Consider the following 20040-nt stretch of genomic DNA (forward strand, 5'->3'; position numbering starts at 1 on the left):
GAGGAGCCACAAGCGAGGATACATGCGAGCATCCTAGGAAGTCTTTTAGCGACGCTTTAATTATTATTATTATTATTATTATTTTCACTGTGGGAGCCTTGTTTTAATGACTTGACAGAAAGATGATTGATTTTAATATTGTTCTCTTGCTTCCAGTAACTATTTTATTTCCTCCCCAGAACTTCCCCCTCCCACTCTGTTGCCCTTGGTTACCCTTGCATGTCTCCATAGGGGGAAAATATTGACCTGAGTCTGTCTGGGACCCTGTTTCCAAGCTCAAAGAAGAAATAATGAGTTATTTCCTTTTTCTTGTATTTGTCATGCTCATGAGTAAATATGAATCACATAAAATTATTTGAGTAATGTAACTTCCCTTCCACATGTGCAAGAGTCTTCAATATTTGAACAAACAAGCTTAAATGAGCTCCCAATGTTTTTGACTGTGACTTTTTGTATCTCTAAAATTGTTTTGAAGGGGAAGGACAAACCCTCTAATGCATATTGTTGTCATATGGCAACAATTACTAATATTCTAATATGGCATAAACTTAACAAGATATATATAATAATAAAGTCTATCTATCTATCTATCTATCTATCCATCTATCCATCTATCTATCTATCTATCTATCTATCTATCTATCTATCTATCTATCCATCTATCCATCTATCTATCTATCTATCTATCTATCCATCTATCCATCTATCTATCTATCTATCTATCTATCTATCTATCTATCTATCTATCTATCTATCTATCCTGTCTGCTGCTCCAAACATGAGTCACGCCAACCGCCATCATACGCTGTCTATGGATCATCACTTCATATACCCACTTCCCTTTAAGGTGGGCCATTTAACACACTGCTACAAACTGATTAAAAGATTTGCGTGCATGAGGGTTACAGTAAAATTCTGTATTTTCACACAGCAAATCATAAACTTGTACAGAAAAGCAGTGCAGCATGTTGCAGTAGTTTTACAGGAAATCAAAGGTGTTTTGTTTCAACAGATGGCACCAGAGTGTTTAATAACAGGAGATATGGTGGTCTAATATGTCAGCCCTGCAGCTGACTAGCCAATTAATATTAATCTATTTTTGTTGGAGTAGTATTTGTCATAGCTGTAGAAACATTGCTGTAGTACTTGTGGTTTTGTTGCTCTGAAATTTAAAGATTTAAAGTTAATTTAAACAACAAGAGAGAGAGAAGAGAGAATTAGTGCTATGGCGACCAACACAACAAATGTTATCGATAATGAAACTGAATTGTAACTATGTTCATGTTTGGTTTGCTTTGACTTTGGCTCAAACATTCAGCCTCCGTCTGACTTCCTGTGTCTCTGTAATGATGTTTAAGAGAAAGAAAGGACAGAGAGAAAAGATGAAACAGAGTCTCATACCTGGTGTTGTCTGATCTCTGGAGGTTTTACTGTCTAGTTAAAATAATGCAGTAACTTACATGATACTTTCACACACTCAGTGACAAACAAATGACAATAAATGGAAAATTCAGCAGCAGTGTGGTCGTGTGGTCGGAGTGAGGTGTGAATCAACTGTGGGCTTTTTTTTTGCTTCTTTCTTGTCGAGCTTTCAGTTTGAGAGGGGGTCACACTTCTTCACGTCCTCTCCAGCTACATTGTTATTTTTGTGGCTTGGAGGAAAAGACAGACACACCTGGGCAGCGATACCACAGAGTGTTTCCACTGCAGTAGTTGGGGGGAAGTGGTTTTCTTCCTCGTTAGTTGTTGAGAAGAGAGAGAGAGTCCTGCTCAGTCACCGGTCACATGCTGGTCTCACCCTCCTCTTTATGTCTGTAAAATGACACCTGCAACCTTACAGATTGTGAAGGTTATATGTTGAAGTTAATCTCACCAAATATAAAAGTACTTACACAACTACGTATCACTAGTATAACCAGTATTGAAGTTGGTATAATATGAAGACATTAAAAAAAGAGCTTGACATTTTGGGAAACATTCTTATTTGCTTTCTTGCAGATAGTTTCAAGATAAGTTATTTGTCTAACTTAGCTACGCTTAGCACAATAAACAGCTAGAAACTTCATATATATATTCAAGGGTCAAACAAAAGAGATTTTATGTGTTATTAACAAGCTTGTATGTATTATAAGAACTGGATTACCGGACCCAAAATGATGCATATTAAATCCAAGAAGAATTGCTTAACTGGTGCACGAGCCAAAATAGTGTTGTGGCTTCTGGGTTCGCTTCAGAATTCTCCTGTAGAGTTCCTGCTTGACCCATAGACGTTGCAGGAAGTTTTTTATAAAAATAGAACCTCCAAGGACCAAATATTCACAATATAATTATAATAGAAAGATTCACAATTGACCTTGCAGGGGAATTTTTCACTAGAATACCTCGAATGGCCTGCTGGTTCAGAACGATGTTAGAGCGCTGCTTGGGTGCAGATGGACGACTTTAACTGTTGTTACATATATACTTTACTATATATACATACATATCTACATTTCTATTTTATTCTATAGTACATAGCTCTATTTTATTTTACTACAAATTATTCTACATTCTCTATTTCTAGTTGTACATATCTTTATTTACGTATGACTGGCATTTGTATTCATATTGTTGTACATTTAGTGTAGAGTCCTTTTTACCTTTTACCTGTATTTGTTTACAGAAGTACTTCTTTCTATTCTTATACAGCAGCAACTGTAACAGAGAGCGATTTCCCACTGGGGATAAAAACGTTAATGTAAACTTTAATTGTGACAAAATGTTGTGAAACTTGTTAAATGTTAAATGATTTACATTGTGTTATTAAAAACAGTTGTGGTTTCATGGCTGGAGTGTTTTTTTCTCATTAACAAGTGCACATCCTGTCATGTTCGCCATTCTTGCTAAATTTATCCTGTGGAGGCTTTTTGTACCCTCGCTACATATCCTGTTGATGCCCAAAGCCAGTTATATTCTGAGTAAACACGCTCGGTGGTCTGTCAGAGCTGAGAAATGGCCAGCCGCAGCCTCCATCTCACAGCTCAGCTGCTACATGCGGCTTTGCTCTTTGTTTCACACGCACTGACGTGCAGATAACACACCGCTGAAAAAATAAAAGTTAGAAGACGTGCTGATTTGAGGACACTATTTTTGGTCATACATTTCATGTGAATATCTATTGTTAGCCTTTCAGAAACTATTTTCAAGCTGTTTTCATCCAAAAATAAATATTGTGTTGTATTCGAACGCCCCTATAGGAAGCTACAAATCTCTCTTGTTCAGTACGAATAAATCACACTTGCTTATTGACCCCTTTCCTTTCTTTTGTGCTTCTCACACAATGAAGAACCGGAGGAAACAAGACAGGATTACATTTTGTAGTGTAGTGAAAAAAATAGTGTGCATTTCTTTTACCCTAGGCCTAAGTTAAATGTTAGGACCATTACTTTTTGCATTTTCTGGGGTATATTATTCTGTAGTTTCACAGTAGTGTTTTTTATGTACTCCAAATATTCCAGTTATGGTATGTTTTAGCATCAATATGCTACTTTCCCCAGCCCTTCTAAAACCTTCTTCCCATTTGACTTGACACAGGTGTCTGGATGATGACATTGCTAGGTATATATTTACATTTAGTCATTTAGCAGACGCTTTTATAAATATATATATCCTTATCCCTTACTGGTGTGTGTTATAGAAATAATTCACTAAACAAAGTACTTATCAAAGACTAAAAGTAATGCAATAACACAAACAAAACTAACAGATTGAGGCAGCAGGAGTTCTGTGAGGTAAAAATACTGCTTTTGTCAGTGGAGTCTGGTGGCTTTAAAAAGGGCAGCAGCAAAATGTATTTTAGCCACCCAAAGAAATGACCGTCAAACAAATATATCAGTTTAAGTGTATGTTCTATATTTAGAACCTTTTCAACACTTAACTTTAACATCAGACACCTCTTAAAAGGAAACTGAAACTATTATCTGTGCTCTCTTCAAAGCCACCAGACTCCATTGACAAAAACAGTAATTTCACCCCACAGAGCACTGGCGACCTATAGATCATGATTTTGGTCTTTGTGTCGTCAGACAGATTTAAGTAGGTTACTTCAGCCTTTCTCTATTGACGCAACACGTAGGCAGAGTCGCTCTTACTTCCTGAGATGAGAAGACAACATCTGCTTTGAAGTGGTGAAGCCCACTAACGGACACATATGCATCATCTTCTGTCATCAAAGCACAACGCTGGCTGCCAGATGCTTCGTATCGCAGGTCCATGTTTCACTGCATGCTTTCTGTTTCAAAGGAAGAAAATGGTTTTAACGTTATCACTGTCCTCTGGGGGAACATGGACACACAACAACACCATGTCATTACAATTCACACGAAAAGCCCAATGCTGAAACAGTATGTCACTTTCCACTACTTTTAAAAATAAACTCGTGTTCGCTTCACTTTAGGCCTTTACACTTTTTGTATCACATCTTTTACTCCAAGCATTTAATATTGCCATGAGCTGAATTTCCATTAAGGTTGAAGTGAATTTGAAGCAAAAATTTGAAATGTTGAATAAAAGAAAATATGATTTAAGGACATTTCCATCAACTGGTTTAGGGCAAATAAACAAAGCTGTATAAACATACTTAGGTCAGAAGATGGCAGTGTAATGTACTGATGTAGGCTAATCCGTCCGTAAACAGTAGAAGTAGAGAGAAAAAATGACAAAAATGAAGAGAAGTCTTCAGGAATTGGATTAAATTAGGCAACGTTTTGACTGGAAGATCAGTCATGAGTTAAATGTTCGTTACGTCAGAACTTTGTCGGAAAAACTTTTCTATCTCCTGTTTAGCGCATTCATTTTTTAAATTTTTTTCATATTTTCGTAAAAACGTTTATTTTTATTTTATGTTAAAGCTTCAAGCTCTTCTTCATTCAGATCTTTAAAATGTGCAGAGAAATTTGTGGGTGGAAACATGACTACAGATGTGTTTATATTACATTATATCACAATAGAAAGCCCAGTACGAGTTGGGAGTGAGAACGGGTTGGTGCCTTCAGATAAATGCTCACAATAAGAATCCATCGTGACGTTTAGCACAAATTATTTCAACCAATAACCCAACCTTAGTTCAGCATAACACTAACGTATCACTGCATAGTTATTTTGACCTGATGGTGGCGCTACAGGGAAAGTCGAGGGATCACCAAAGTTGGCAGGTTTCCTCCCGTTGGGAATGTGTTTTCAAAATTCATTGGGAATCTGTTCAGTAGTTCCTAAGATATTAAGTCTGGACCACAGTGTCTGACTGACCATGCAGCTGAAGACGCATTCACAACCCAAAGTTTAGTCAGTTTCAATCGAACTTTGGTGTCATTAAATCCTTGTTACGGTTTGTTTGGTTGCTTGTGAACGCTCAAAACCAAAACTGCAGAAGTCCGATGTTTGCTTGACATCTGGGCCGAAGAGACAGAAGATGGTGAATAAAGTCCACAAAAACAAGGATGTTTATAAAATCATTGGACATCAACCAGAGGATTTGGGTGCACGATAGATCAGTGCAGAGTCGAGGTAAAAAAAACTTTGACAGCAATATTTCATGGTGCATTTGGCTCCATGTTGCTTTGTTTATTTAACTATCCAACCAATAACAAAATAATATTGGGAGTATATTTCCAGCCCTTACATAAATCTTTTCTTTTTTTTTGGTCCGCTTACATTTATGCATTGTGAAAGCAAACTAGACTAAATGCAAAAACGAACCAAAAGTATCAATTTCTCTCCAGTTGTAACCATAGGCTGTATGAAATAGGTTAGGTTTTTAGGTTAGACAAGTGCCCAACTCAGTCTGTTTGCCCCCTGACTGTGGTAAAAATGACCTGAATTTAAACCCTACACACTGAATCTCTAAGCCGTGTTCCATGTGCTACATTTAGTTGCACCAGCATGTGTCTGCAGCTGCTCTCAGGACAATCTGTGCACTGGTGGCCTATTTTCTTTCCCTTTCTCACAGCTCACTTAAAAACTTGTGGCTTCTTGTGCAGAGGAAACTATCTGCCAGTGTTGGACTGCAAATGGTCAAACAAACAAAACAAAAAAGTCAAACAAAACATGATAACTGCTGGTCATTTACAGAATATTGTGGGTATTTCATTAATTATGTGCTTCAAATTCATTTTTTAGCTTTACAGATCAGTTATCCTTAGTTTCTTTTGTTCAGACAAGGGAAAGTAGGAGATGTTTTTCACCTGACATGTTTCGACTGACAACTTCAGCCTTCTCCTTCTCCTCGTACGGAGTTGGGTCAAAGGGCATTTGTTTACTCTGCACCTTATGCGGGAATATGCACCAGAAAGAATGGAAATTAACTGACTTTGTTTCTTTGAGCACTTTTAAATCCAAACTAAGAGTTATTGAGGCCAATTCCACAACATGCACTAGTTTCTCATGACATGTTTAAGGTCTGTATGTTCTGTAAACATGTAACTGTATTTGTGTTTGCTGCCTCTTGGCCAGGGCTCCCTTAAAGAAAAAGAGGTTCTTAATCTCAATGGATATTCCCTGGTTAAATAAAGGTTAAATAAAAAAAATCTTCAGAGGTGTCAGCTGATCGCTGTGACGTGTCTTTAGTGGAGTTCCTCATGGGGGGTCAACCTGCCAGTTGTCAGGTGGACCCCCCATGAGAAGACATGCTCTCTGGGACTCTGGGACGCTCTACTTGGACCGGCGGGTGGCGTGGTCCACCTGACGGACCTGCCAGTTGTCAGGTTGACCACGCCCCCATGAGAAGACATGCTCTCACATTCCTGGGACGCTCTACTTGGACCGGCGGGCGGCGTGGTCCACCTGACGGACCTGCCAGTTGTCAGGTTGACCACGCCCCCATGAGAAGACATGCTCTCACATTCCTGGGACGCTCTACTTGGACCGGCGGGCGGCGGGGGGCGTGGTCCACCTGACGGACCTGCCAGTTCTCAGGTTGACCCCCCCCCATGAGGAACTCCGACTGAAGTTGTCAGTCGAAACATTTCAGGTAAAAAACATCTCCTACTTTCCCTTGTCTGAACAAAAGAAACCAAGGATAATATTCAGAAGTGGACAAAATGAATTAGCTAGAAGTTTTACAGATCAGTGTTTTAGACCTCTGCATAGTTCAAAGAAAGGTTGCGGAAGTTGAGGTTGCTGAATGGATCCTGACACCTTTATGGAAAAGGGAAATGAGACAACTCACAGCAACATGTTAGAGGACTTTAGTTCAACTTCATTGTCGCACCAGACTGCTTTTAACCGCGGTGGAACGTATTATGATCATTAAACAAAGGCAATTAGGAATACCAGTGAACAAACACTATATTAGTCCTGCTTTAAAACAAGCAAACTTTAAGTATTACTGTTGCAACAAAATGTCTTTGAAGTATCAAAAGTCTATCAGTGTTTTACTGTATTATTTGATCATTATTATAGATTCATCAAGACATAATTAGTGCTTAAATGTTTTAGCTGGTCAAGCTGGATTTCATTTTTCATAAAACGTTTTTTAAATTTAAGTTAGTGCACCATGGTTTCTAATCTGGTTTTCTATGCAAAACCTAATGTGAAAAGTAACTGTAGCTGTCAGATAAATGAGTCCATTAGAGCAGTTAACTGTTTGTCTGAGGAAGAGCAGAGCGTTACTTTAAACATTTAACAGGTAAACTTGTGCTTTTCTACCCTGAAGTCTGTAAACTCCAGCACAACGGACTGACTCAAAACGAAACTTAACAACTGCAAAATGTACCGATGTCCACCGCAGTACTGTTTAACTAAATCAAGTGAAACTATAATGTGTACTATAAATATCCTGCTTTTAATTTTACATTGATCTCTTTGCTTTGATACAAACTTTGTATTGTTATGCATTAATAATACAAGATGAATAAAAGCAGATATATCTTCAACTTAAGGCTATTCATTCAGGCGTTTGCCTTATTTTTTTCACTTTTGTTTTTGATTAAGTGAGATGTAAAACTTATTCAAGTTATTTATGTGTGTTAAAACCATCACAAATTACACATCGTAGAGACATTAAAACATAGTTGTCAAAATACAGTTTTATCTATATTCATGTGTGATTGTATAACTACATAACAGCTCTCCAGTCATGATTTTGCAGCTTTAGAATCACTATCTAGTCACGTTCTGTGGAAAACAAAAAGTTGTACAGCTTAGATTTACAGAAAATGGGCCATTGGTTTGCAAAAAACCAACAGGAAGTGCATTTTCTACGTTTCAGCCAATCAGTAGGATTTCCACTTTGTAAACCTTGATCACCTTGTGACTAAATCTTCCATCTGAGTGGGACGACAGTCAGTTGTGCAACAGAAGGGCACTGTACCACAATGATCCGACGACTGGCTGCTTTGATTTTTCTGAGTACAATGTGTGAGTACAACTTTACTTTTCTACTTTAAAATGGGTACTGCTGTGAAATATAGTTATGTAAAAATATAGGAAAAAACATCTTAGTGTATTATTTAGTAATATATGAAATCCTTTTTTCATAGTTTTTTCCTTGTTTTGTTAATGTAACCCTGTTTAATTGTCTCTTCACTTCAGCTCTGATCCAAGCTTCAGAGTTTCCTCACCAGCTCCCTTTGACTGTGGTTGAACTTGGAAAAACTTTGACTCTGTCATGTTCAGTTTCTGGGAATGAAGCCGGGTTGTTTTACTGGTACAAGCTGCAGTTTGGCTATATGGTCCAAGTAGTTGCAGCAGGAAGTTTCACAAAAATACAACTTGAAGGACAATTTAACAACCCAAGATTCTCAATTCAAAAAAACAACGCTCAGTATGTTCTTAACATCAGAAACATCAGCAAAGAAGACGAAGCGACGTACTACTGTCAAGGAGGATCTGCATACGTAATGAAGTTCATTAACGGCACACTTTTGGCTGTAAATGGTAAAGTATTTTCATTTTAATTACTTCCTTTGCCGCTTTGTCAACACTATACAACCAATGAGTTCATTCCTGCCTTTTTCTGAATCACACAGATCATAAAAATCAGCAGAAGTCTTTCTACGTGAAGCAAAGCCCTGAGACTGAGATGGTCCAGCAGGGCGACCCAGTGACTCTCCAGTGTTCTCTTCTCTCCAAGAACAAAGAAAACACAGACCAGTGTCCAGCTGAACACAGTGTGTACTGGTTCAGATCTGGATCAGGAGGATCTTCTCCAAGTATCCTTTACACCCACAGTGATCGACAAGAGGAAAGAAGTTGTGTCCACAGTCTGTCCAGAACTATCCAGAACTCCTCTGATACTGGGACTTACTACTGCGCTGTGGTCACATGTGGACAGATCCTGTTTGGTGAAGGAACTAAAGTGGGCACAAGTACGTTTTAATGTCATATTATCTTGCTTTCTTAGTGTGAAATAGGAAAGAGAAACATTCTTCTGCTAATTTATTTGCCCTTTTTCTTGTTTTTTGGCTCTAAAAAGGTTTAGATTTGATCAAGTTGAGGTGCTTAAAGTTAGAAGTATTGTGTGTCACCTTTGATGAAGGGTGGTGAGGTGACTTGATGGTTGGAAACCACTGCAGATAGTTACTATACGTACTATTTAAAGGCTACCTGTGGTGGACGTATGCATGTTAAGCGTGGGATCTGCCTCCACTACTCTTCCTCTCTTTGTTTTCTCTCTGTGAGTTTTCTCTCCATTTCCTGCTGCACTCTTTGTCCCATTGAGGCGACTCTGCTCTTCATGTTCTCTTGTACACTTTATCTGTTGTGACTGTGTCAGTGAGGAGTTGATAGAAGCTCCTATGATAAATTGTAGCCTCAAAAAAGTATCATAGCGTTAAATAAACATGTTTTTTGTGTCTCCGCCCTAGTACTTTGTTATTCTTGAAATGGCAGAAGTTTCAAATGACTTTTTTGGGGTGAGAGTGGGCTGTCTAACAATCTATAAATAGATTTCTGCATTAAGAATCTCTCTGCAACAGGAAGAAACTTTGGTATCAGAGCGGACTGTTGGAGCTGTCTGTCAGTTTTGTGGCTTACTGGCTTTAGTCAACTGTTTTTTTTTAGTTAATTTAAGTGTTAATTAGGATTAATTAGGATTTTTTTTTCCCAGGAGAAAGACTGTGCCCACTCATCATCGTGCTCGGGACGCTGCTGGCCTGCTGTGTGATTGTGATCGCTGCTCTAATTATCTTCAATAGAAAGTCAGTTTGTAAACAATGCAAAGGTAGGTTCATCAAATGTGTTTTCTGATTTTATTATTATTATTATTTTACAGTTACATATGTTTAAATGAGCATATTGATAACTTTTAACTGCTCATCTGTGTCCTTGTGCTTTTGAGTGATTTAATGAAACTCAGCAAAAGGTCAAAACGTGGGTTTGTGATCTGAGTGTGAAAGTCAAATACCAACAATAACTTTACTGAATGACCTTTATGTCTTGTTTTAATTAACAGGAACCAATCATGCTGAACAAGACAGATCAGCTGACGATCATCCAAACATCTTGGTAAATATAATTTAAACAATGCATTACTAGAACTATATATATGATATATGGCTTTTCTACACTTGATACATGCCATGGATGGCAAAGTGAATGATGCCATAGAAGATAAAAACATGCAGAAGATGGTGATTTTTTTTTTACTACACACGGCGCCAACATGGAGGTGCCTGAGCCAACGACCAGTCTGACGCCACGTGAACACTCATAAAGAACCCTGAGGGGACCGGCGGGTTACGTCACTTACAAGAGTGCTCAGCTATCTGATCTATCCACATTTAACAAACAATAACAGTTTCATACCGTTAAAATGCTGCATTTCGACCCTCATGCCAAATTTGGGCCTATTGGAGAAACGTTTGTGGAACAATCAGCCAACCATGAAACAGAGCGAGCTGTAGAGCTGCTGGTCGTTTTTAAAGCAAACAAGGTTGACTGTTGGCCGCTAATGGATATAGTCAGCTGCAAATTTGGTTTAACCCTAAAACAAACTAACTGACAAAAGGTTTAGCAGTGGTTTACAGTAGTATCAGATGTACTTAAAAACATACTTAAAGTTTAGAAATGTTTGACTCCAAGAAATGCCCCATTTTTAAAATGACCATTCCCCCAAATGCTGGTGCCTGATACATGTTTTGATCATGTAATATGCTAATTAGCATATTTGCATGATAGATACGTGATTACAAGTACAAATATATATTAACGCAATTGGTTACAAGAATATTTATGTGAAATATAAGTACAATTTCCCTTCAGTAATTGCATATTTCTCTTTTTTCATTTCGCTTTGCCTACTGTTGGTGGCTTCTTGCCCATCTTGGACGCCATCTTGAAAATGACACCTTTCTAGTGGTCAGACTTTGGTAAACTTTTAGTACATTATTAAGGTTAATTAACATATAGTACTACAAAAAACATCTGAGAAACCTTTTGTTAGAATTATTATTATTTTTTAAGGGGTTAGGTGTTTTTTTCCATATATGCACCCGCCTAGTAAACTAATATCTGTGTCCTGCTCGAAGACTGGAAACAAAGATGGACGACATGAGAGCTCCCTAGAAGTGAGGCTAAAACCTCTTGATCGCCCCCTGGTGGCGGGCTGCAGTATATTTCATAAATCCTGCCCCTCCATGTTAGTGAAGGGACAGGAGCCAGACCAGAAACTCAAAAGTAGAGCTAAAACAATTTTTTCCCTGAAATTGGCTTCTGTCCTTTTAGGTGGTTCTTGTCATGCTGATGATTGTTAGTGTTACTTTTTCGAACAAACAAAATGAAAGCTTGTTTTTTGTTAGTTATTTGAGTCTATAACACGGCTGTAACGTCATGAAAGCTGGAAGTGAGTCCTTGTTTGGGCAAGGCTCCACTCTTTGTCAATACTGCACAGACTCTGGCCATATATATTTATATATATATATATATATATATATTTATGGATTCACAGTTGTACAGTGGGAGGAAGTGTCGCCCATTCTTTAAACAGTCTTTGTGGCTCTATTATACGGAGCCCCCCAGGGGACACGGGGGAAAAAAAAAGATGGGTGAAAAAAAAAAAAAATGATGGGTGAAAAAAAAAAAGGACGGACTTTTGCGAGATCCCGAGTTACTTTTGCGAGATCCCGAGATAGTTTTGCGAGATCCCGAGATAGTTTTGCGAGATCCCGAGTTAGTTTTGCGAGATCCCGAGATACTGACGAAAGAAGAGGAGCAATGGAGGAGCGATATTCGCCTATTTTCCGGCCTTCTAACTGGAATAGCGTCACGAAAACCGCACCAATTTCCCCCAGGATGGTTTTATTTTGTACAGAAAACTAAGACTGACATTTCACAGGCTTGATCAACTCCCCAAAATCAGCGAGTCTGGCGAAAGATTAAAGTAACCGGGCCGAATATATGTCCTAGTGCCCGACGGCAGCCAGAGTGCTTAGGGACCGTCGCAAAAGTGCAACGTCTTTCTTTTCTATTTTTAATAACTCACTGGAAATTCATCTAATAAACACCAAACGACTTCTGATGTGTTCATGAACTCACTGTGGACTTCCCACACCCTTTATTTTCAATACACACCTTTTCAATTCCTTTTATTCAGTGTGTACAATATTTAAGCCTTTTATTTTGTAATAGCTCTCTTGTTTTTATAGATAGCCTATCAACACCAAACCACTTCTGATGTGTTCATGAATTCATTGTGGATTTCCCACAACCCTTTATTGTCATTAAAAACTCTTTCAATTTTTTAAAAAGGCATAAGTAATCAGTATATATAATTATTTCACATCTTAGGCTTTTATTTTGTAATAGCTCAATTGATTTTATAGATATCAACACTAAACCACTTCTGATGTGTTCATGAACTCATTGTGGATTTCCCACAACCCTTTATTTTCAATAAACCCCCTTTTTTAAAGGCACAAGTAATATGTGTGTATAGTTCTTTCATATATAAGGCCTTTCTTATTTGATAGCTGTTTGAATCAGTCACAACCCTTTAGTTTCAAGCAAAACCTTTACAAGTTGTTTAGATATAAGGAGCAATAAGCGTGTATATTCTATTCATACTTAAGGCTTTTATTTTTTAATAACTCACTTGTTTTTCTACATATCGACTTCAAAACACTTCTGATGTGTTCATGAACTCACTATGAAGCTTCCACAGCTTCTTGCTTTCCTTTAAAACCCTTACAAGATTCTTAGACATCATTCATTTCTTTACATTTCTCATTTTTTATTTTGACTTCACTGTTCTTTTTCTTCAAAATTGCTGCTGTTAATTCAGGTCAAGCATGCAAATTGTCATTCAAGCATGACACATACAACCTTTCAGGTAGTTTAGCATTAATTGCAAGCTGTTAAAGCAAAGTGAATAAACAAAAATATGATTATTACAGCCACAAGTATGCATCTGTACTTGACCATCAGCTCGTGATGCTTTCCAAAACAGAAAATCGAGAACAACTATAGCAAGCAATAGTGAGGAGTTAAAGTACTAAGAGCAGTCTTTGTCTTTTGTTGAACATAGTCATATATAAATTGGGCTGCACAGTAATTAAATACGTAAATTACATTTTTATTCATTGTCTTACAGATGTCTTATGATTGGTGACACACTGGAAGGAATGGTATCTGAAATTTAAAGTGTTTGTTTTACGACAATAAAGGATGTGGGGAATCCACAATGAGTTCATGAACACATCAGAAGTGGTTTGGTGTTGATAGGCTATCTATAAAAACAAGAGAGCTATTACAAAATAAAAGGCTTAAATATTGTACACACTGAATAAAAGGAATTGAAAAGGTGTGTATTGAAAATAAAGGGTGTGGGAAGTCCACAGTGAGTTCATGAACACATCAGAAGTCGTTGGTGTTTATTAGATGAATTTCCAGTGAGTTATTAAAAATAGAAAAGAAAGACGTTGCACTTTTGCGACGGTCCCTAAGCACTCTGGCTGCCGTCGGGCACTAGGACGTATATTCGGCCCGGTTACTTTAATCTTTCGCCAGACTCGCTGATTTTGGGGAGTTGATCAAGCCTGTGAAATGTCAGTCTTAGTTTTCTGTACAAAATAAAACCATCCTGGGGGAAATTGGTGCGGTTTTCGTGACGCTATTCCAGTTAGAAGGCCGGAAAATAGGCGAATATCGCTCCTCCATTGCTCCTCTTCTTTCGTCAGTATCTCGGGATCTCGCAAAACTAACTCGGGATCTCGCAAAACTATCTCGGGATCTCGCAAAAGTAACTCGGGATCTCGCAAAAGTCCGTCCTTTTTTTTTTTCACCCATCTTTTTTTTTTTTTTTCACCCATCTTTTTTTTCCCCCGTGTCCCCTGGGGGGCTCCGTACTATTATAACATCACACTACTTTTTTTTTTTTTTTTTTTTTTTACATCTTAAGGACAAATACTGCAGCTGCTGCCAGATTTCTATCACTCAAGCAAATATTTTATGTACTTATTTTGCGTTCTGATATTCTTACTATCCATTACTTATTTATTGTAAATTAGTATAGATTGCAGCTTATTTTTACTTCTTAAATAAGACTCTACTTAGAGCTACAGCTACCTACTCAACCTTGTCTCCTAAAAAAAAAATGTATATTCTATGAAATAGGTTTCTCAATTCTGTTTTTTTTTCCTTAACAAAACTGAGAAAGTGCTAAAACAATTTCCTGGTTGATTTATTTGTTTAGGATAAAACCTTTAGGGTACACTGGATACCTCAGCTTTTTAATGCTCAATATTAAAACAATCCTAAATGAGTTGGTTGTGTTATAGCTCTTGACATCTAACCTTCCTACTTATTATTATCTGCAGTACGGTGAGGTGGCGAACCTGAACTACGTAGCGCTGGATTTCCCCTCGAGAAGTGGAACTCGAATGGGGAATAGCAGAGAGTTACCAGAGGAATGTCTTTACTCTTACACCAGAGACTATCGGTGAAGAGCCGGCATGAAGAAACATCTCACATGCATCTGTCATCACTATTTATTATTATTATATCAATGTTATTGTAAATAGCATCATCAGAGAGGACAGAGACTCTTTACATGTTTTGTGATGATCATCGAGGATAATAAGGATATTTATTATTCATTTCATTATTATTTTATTTGCTTTATTATTATATTATTTTTATTACAGCAGCTTGAATAATCAGTTAACATATTAATAAAATTAATGTAATAAAAACGTTATTGCCATTAAAGACAAAGTCCACGTGCTCTTTATATTGTGATATCAGACACATTTGTGAATATTTACTCATATATGTTATTTGATAAGAACCCCTGTTGTATAATTAAATTTGTTTTCCGTTTGACGTGTAAAAGTGTTAAAGTTGCATTTTTCTTTATAAGCCGCCCAACAAGGGGAAAAAGACGACCACACCCTCATGTCTAAACATTACAGTCCAAGTTTTAAACACGTGGTTAATGTTGTTAACAGTCAGTTTGGTTAGCTGACCACAGCGTTTCATATGTTAAAAAAGCTTAATTTTAACAGTCGTCTCGAGGTCAAACTGCTGTTTGTATGCATCATCCACCTCAACTTCCCCTCTACGTCACTCTACATACTACGTCACCTGACTTCCTCCTTCGCTCCTGTCATAATTCCTACGGCCACTAGAGGTTGACACCATAAAAATATAAATCTGATTCATAATAAGCTGTCAAATGATCTATGGGGGTGTTTTTGAGGAGAGGACAGTCTCTGTTTATAACCTCCAGGTAGAAATAGAAGAAGTGTCCCTACTGGTTATAATGCAGGGTCGAGCTTATGTTGTGATGATATTTCAGGATAAACAAGATCACACCCAAAGAAGACAAGAAGACCATCTTACAGGAGTGTTGGGAGCATAATGAGTTATTGTTTCAGATAAGATGTGGAAAGAAAAAGCACAGTTTGTAGTTTCTATCAGCAATAACTCGCTGGAGATTCATGAGGGCCTCGTTTCTATGAATTAAGTCCAGAAAGTTATCGTACCTGATATACTGTTGGAAATCTTTCACTTACTGCTCCGACAACATAAAGTATAGCAAGATTCAAGATCAGCAGGAGAGAAAACAGGAGCAACTACATGAACGTGTTGGGAAACCCAAGAAACCAAGAAACCAGCAGGTGCCTTTTGCTTTGCCAGCATGTCCAGTCTGCAAAAACTTCAACATAACCAAGACATTGAGTTACTTTAAAATACAAACAACAATAAGGCTTTTACAACTCAAACACTCACTCACTCACACACACACACACACACACACACTCACACACACACACACACACACACACACTCACAAACACACACACACACACACACACACACACACACACACACACACACACACACACACACACACACACTCACTCACTCACAAACACACACACACACACACACACACTCACACACACACTCACAAACACACACACACACACACACACACACACACACACACACACACTCACAAACACACACACACTCACACACTCACTCACAAACACACACACACACACACACACACACACACACACTCACAAACACACACACACACACACACACACTCACAAACACTCACAAACACACACACACACTCACAAACACTCACAAACACTCACAAACACACACACACACACACACACACACACTCACAAACACTCACAAACACACACACACACACACACACACACACACTCACAAACACACACACACACACACACACACACACACACACACACACACACTCACAAACACACACACACACGCACACACACACACACGCTTTCTTAAAACATCAAAACAAAAGAAAAACATAAATCACACAGAATGTGTGAAATATGAACCTATGATAACGTTATTTCAAGATAAGAATTAAATCTGGTTTATGTTGTAACAAGTTAAAAAATAAATAAAATAAAAATATATGTATTTTTTGGTCAAGTTTTACCTTTTAAATAGACATCAGGATCATGATTATACTCTTTGACAATACTCTGCTTTATATTCTAGTGTATACATTTTTATAGCTAAACATTTTGAAGTTTTTTTCTCTTAACAGACGGCTGCCTTGGTTTGTACTTCATTCACTCTTGTGGTTGAAACCACATTTATACATGGAAACCATTTAAGTGGTTAAATTAATAAATTTTTAATTGACACAATTTACAAATCTTATGAGTACAATGTACATTTGTAAAACCATGACTTTTGAGTAAAGAAAATGAAAACCTTGAGATGCATATGAAAGGCTTTGATAGTCCGAATATCATCACATCGCGGTGTAAAATCCAGATTAAATGCAGAGCTTCAAAAACAGGATCAGCAATTAACTTGAGAGTAAACACTGTCTTCAGCAAACTCTCTCTTCTTTCTTTCTCTGGATGCTTTCTTCTCTGAGAAATTCAGTGCAGCGTAGTTCAATCCGTCCTCATCTCCAGTCTGTGCAGAAAGAGAATACATATTTATATTCATATGGTGATAAAAACATACAGCATTTTAATGGAATAGCAATAATATTCATTTGGATTTATCACTTACAATATCATGTCCTGGTTGGCGCAGGTTGTCATGTCGTTTTTCTGAAACAGCCCTATCCATTCCTATGATAAATGTTATCATAATAATACATACTGAATACATACATATGTGTCATTTAATGAAAACTGTAAAGGTGGATCTTTTCTCTGGTTATTCAGATGTAATAGGGTTAAAGTTTAATAAGGTGATAAAGGAACAATAAGTCACATGGAAACCCTATATGACCTGGAGTGCAAGGTTTTTTTTTTCTGATCTTGTATATAAAATGCCTGAATAAATGCATCCATGTTTTTACATTTTGTACATGTAATGAACATGTTTTAAGTTTAGCAGGAACATTTTAGTTTTTGCAACAATTTTCACTCACCTTTACATTTCTCACACACTCTTCGGCTGCAGATGAAGACGATATTTCCAACAACAGAAATGACCAAGCAGAATGTTAACACCCCCACTGCAATAAATACTGCATGTGTAGTTTGCACTGGAAAACACACAAAGACACTGATAAATCATGATGTTTTCAACATGTTTTGAATATATCTTCCATTACTGAAATGCCAAGTCTCACCAATTTCCACTGTAGCTCCGTTTCCAATGAATATCTGTCCGCATGTGGCCACAGCGCAGTAGTAAGTCCCGGCATCAGAGGAGCTGACGTTCTTAGAGAAAACACATTTCCTCTGAGTGTCAGATTTCTTCTCACATTCATTGCTTGTTCTTCCGTCAGTGTAGATGATGTTTGGATGAGATTGTTTAGTCCCAGCTCTGAACCAGAACACGCTGTGATCTCCGGGACACGTCTTTGTCTCAGAGAGGACTGAACACTGCAGAGTCATCGGGGCTCCGACCGGATCAGACGCTGGCGGCTGAACAACAGTGTAGTTTGACGTCTTTTCTGTGTCATAAAAAAATGGTAAAAGTTTTGGATCTTCAGGCAGATTTTGAAAGCTTAAGAAGCACTGCAGAACAATTTATCTCAAATAAAATTCTACTACATATATTCTCATTAACTTTTGTGTGACGTGGGACTGCTTTATTAAGTTTGGGCAGACAAAACCCTTTAAAGTAACTAACTAACTGAAAAGAATTACTCCTGTACAGAAATATTGGACAAAATTACATCTGTGATGTTGATCTAAATGCATCTGTACGACACAAATATGCATTTAATCTGTGGGTCATTGTGATCAGACAAGAACAGTCTGTGTATTTGTGTTCGTCCAGACAGTAAGACTCTTAAGTCAGTGGCTTCAGAGCAAAAAAAAACCCCAAAACTTTTTTTATCTATATTTTTAACTTCGACTTTATTAATTGAATGCTTTTTATTTGTTTTTAATACGTTCAATTGTATGTCCTTTAAATGTGAAGCTCTTGGTGCATGTAATTTCTTAGTTGTGAAGCACTTTCTGCAGCATTTCACGTATGAAAGGTACTATATTAATACAGTCTATTATTATTATTATTATTATTATTATTGAATTGGTCGAATAGCTACAAATTTCAGTGCATTGCTTTGCGTTTAACTATGAACAGGTCATGAGAACAGCCTGAACTCTAACATCCTCAATGACATTTTAAAACTCAGTAAAAGTAAATAACATGATTACCTTTAACCAACAAATAAGTCCCGCTCCATTCAGAGTTCAACCACTCTGTGAGTGCACAGTGATACATCCCCTCGTCTTCTTCAGTCGTCTTCAGGATGGTCAGGTTATTTGACTTCTTATCATGATTTAGCACGAACCTCGATGCAGGAAACTCTGGTGCATACTCAGGTTTTGAATTCCACATTGACACAACCAATCTCAGAGTCTCCCCGGCACTCTGTTTGTACCAGTGGAGCTTTCCCCTTCTCAAATCTTCATCAGGAGTAACACATGTCAAGGTTGCAGGTTCACCAAGATGAACTGTGGTAACTGGAGTCAGCGTGTCTAGATACACAAGACAAACAGCAAATAATCAGTGCAGTAAAGATGTTAAAAACCCTTACAATGTTCACATGAGGCACCACACATATAGACTACATGCAGATACAGATACATTAGAAAACAGTTATTAAATATCACTTACGTCCCTGATGAAGGAGAAGCAGTGTCACCCACAACACCATCATCTTCACTTTGTCCCTGGTGAGGAAACTTGTTGCTTATTTTGTGAGTGAAGGAGGTGAAATGAACCTGATAGGTTCAAATGCATCTTGTATCTGATTGGTTAAGACAGATTTACAATCAAAGTGCATTTCCTGCCACAGTGGTCTCCTTTTCCTGTTTTTTTTCTTTTTCTCTTTTTTTTTCATTTTTTGGAAGCCATAGTCATTGTTTACGTCATACACTACTTAAAAGAAGCGTACTTACCTCTGAGTCTGTGAAGTCAATGCAGAAGAGCCTTGAGGCGAGACACTACAGGCCAAAACATGTTTCTCCCAAGAACAAACATTATGGTGTATATTTTACTATTTTATTACTAGTCTAAACCTCGTCATCACAGGCATCGTTAGAAAACTCCCACTGTCCTGCAAAATATTAGGTGTTTTAT

The 20040-nt window shown here is 37.6% G+C and overlaps 2 protein-coding genes across 2 annotated transcripts; one reads left to right on the forward strand and one right to left on the reverse strand.

Annotated features, from left to right (window-relative positions):
* Nucleotides 1–8263: 8263 nt before the first annotated feature.
* Nucleotides 8264–15508, forward strand: LOC131981249 (signal-regulatory protein beta-2-like). Its single transcript, XM_059345465.1, has 6 exons — nucleotides 8264–8394; nucleotides 8569–8913; nucleotides 9006–9344; nucleotides 10085–10198; nucleotides 10430–10482; nucleotides 14790–15508. The coding sequence occupies exons 1-6, from the start codon at nucleotides 8352–8354 to the stop codon at nucleotides 14913–14915; spliced, it is 1020 nt and encodes a 339-aa protein (XP_059201448.1). The 5' UTR covers nucleotides 8264–8351; the 3' UTR covers nucleotides 14916–15508.
* Nucleotides 15509–17861: 2353 nt separating this feature from the next.
* Nucleotides 17862–20040, reverse strand: LOC131981454 (uncharacterized). Its single transcript, XM_059345724.1, has 3 exons — nucleotides 19113–20040; nucleotides 18074–18400; nucleotides 17862–17986 (listed from the first exon to the last, which is right to left on the reverse strand). Exons 1-3 carry the CDS (start codon nucleotides 19294–19296, stop codon nucleotides 17862–17864), a joined length of 636 nt encoding a protein of 211 aa, XP_059201707.1. The 5' UTR covers nucleotides 19297–20040.

This window comes from Centropristis striata, chromosome 12 (genome assembly GCF_030273125.1).
Source record: "Centropristis striata isolate RG_2023a ecotype Rhode Island chromosome 12, C.striata_1.0, whole genome shotgun sequence".
Taxonomy (NCBI): Eukaryota; Metazoa; Chordata; class Actinopteri; order Perciformes; family Serranidae; genus Centropristis; species Centropristis striata.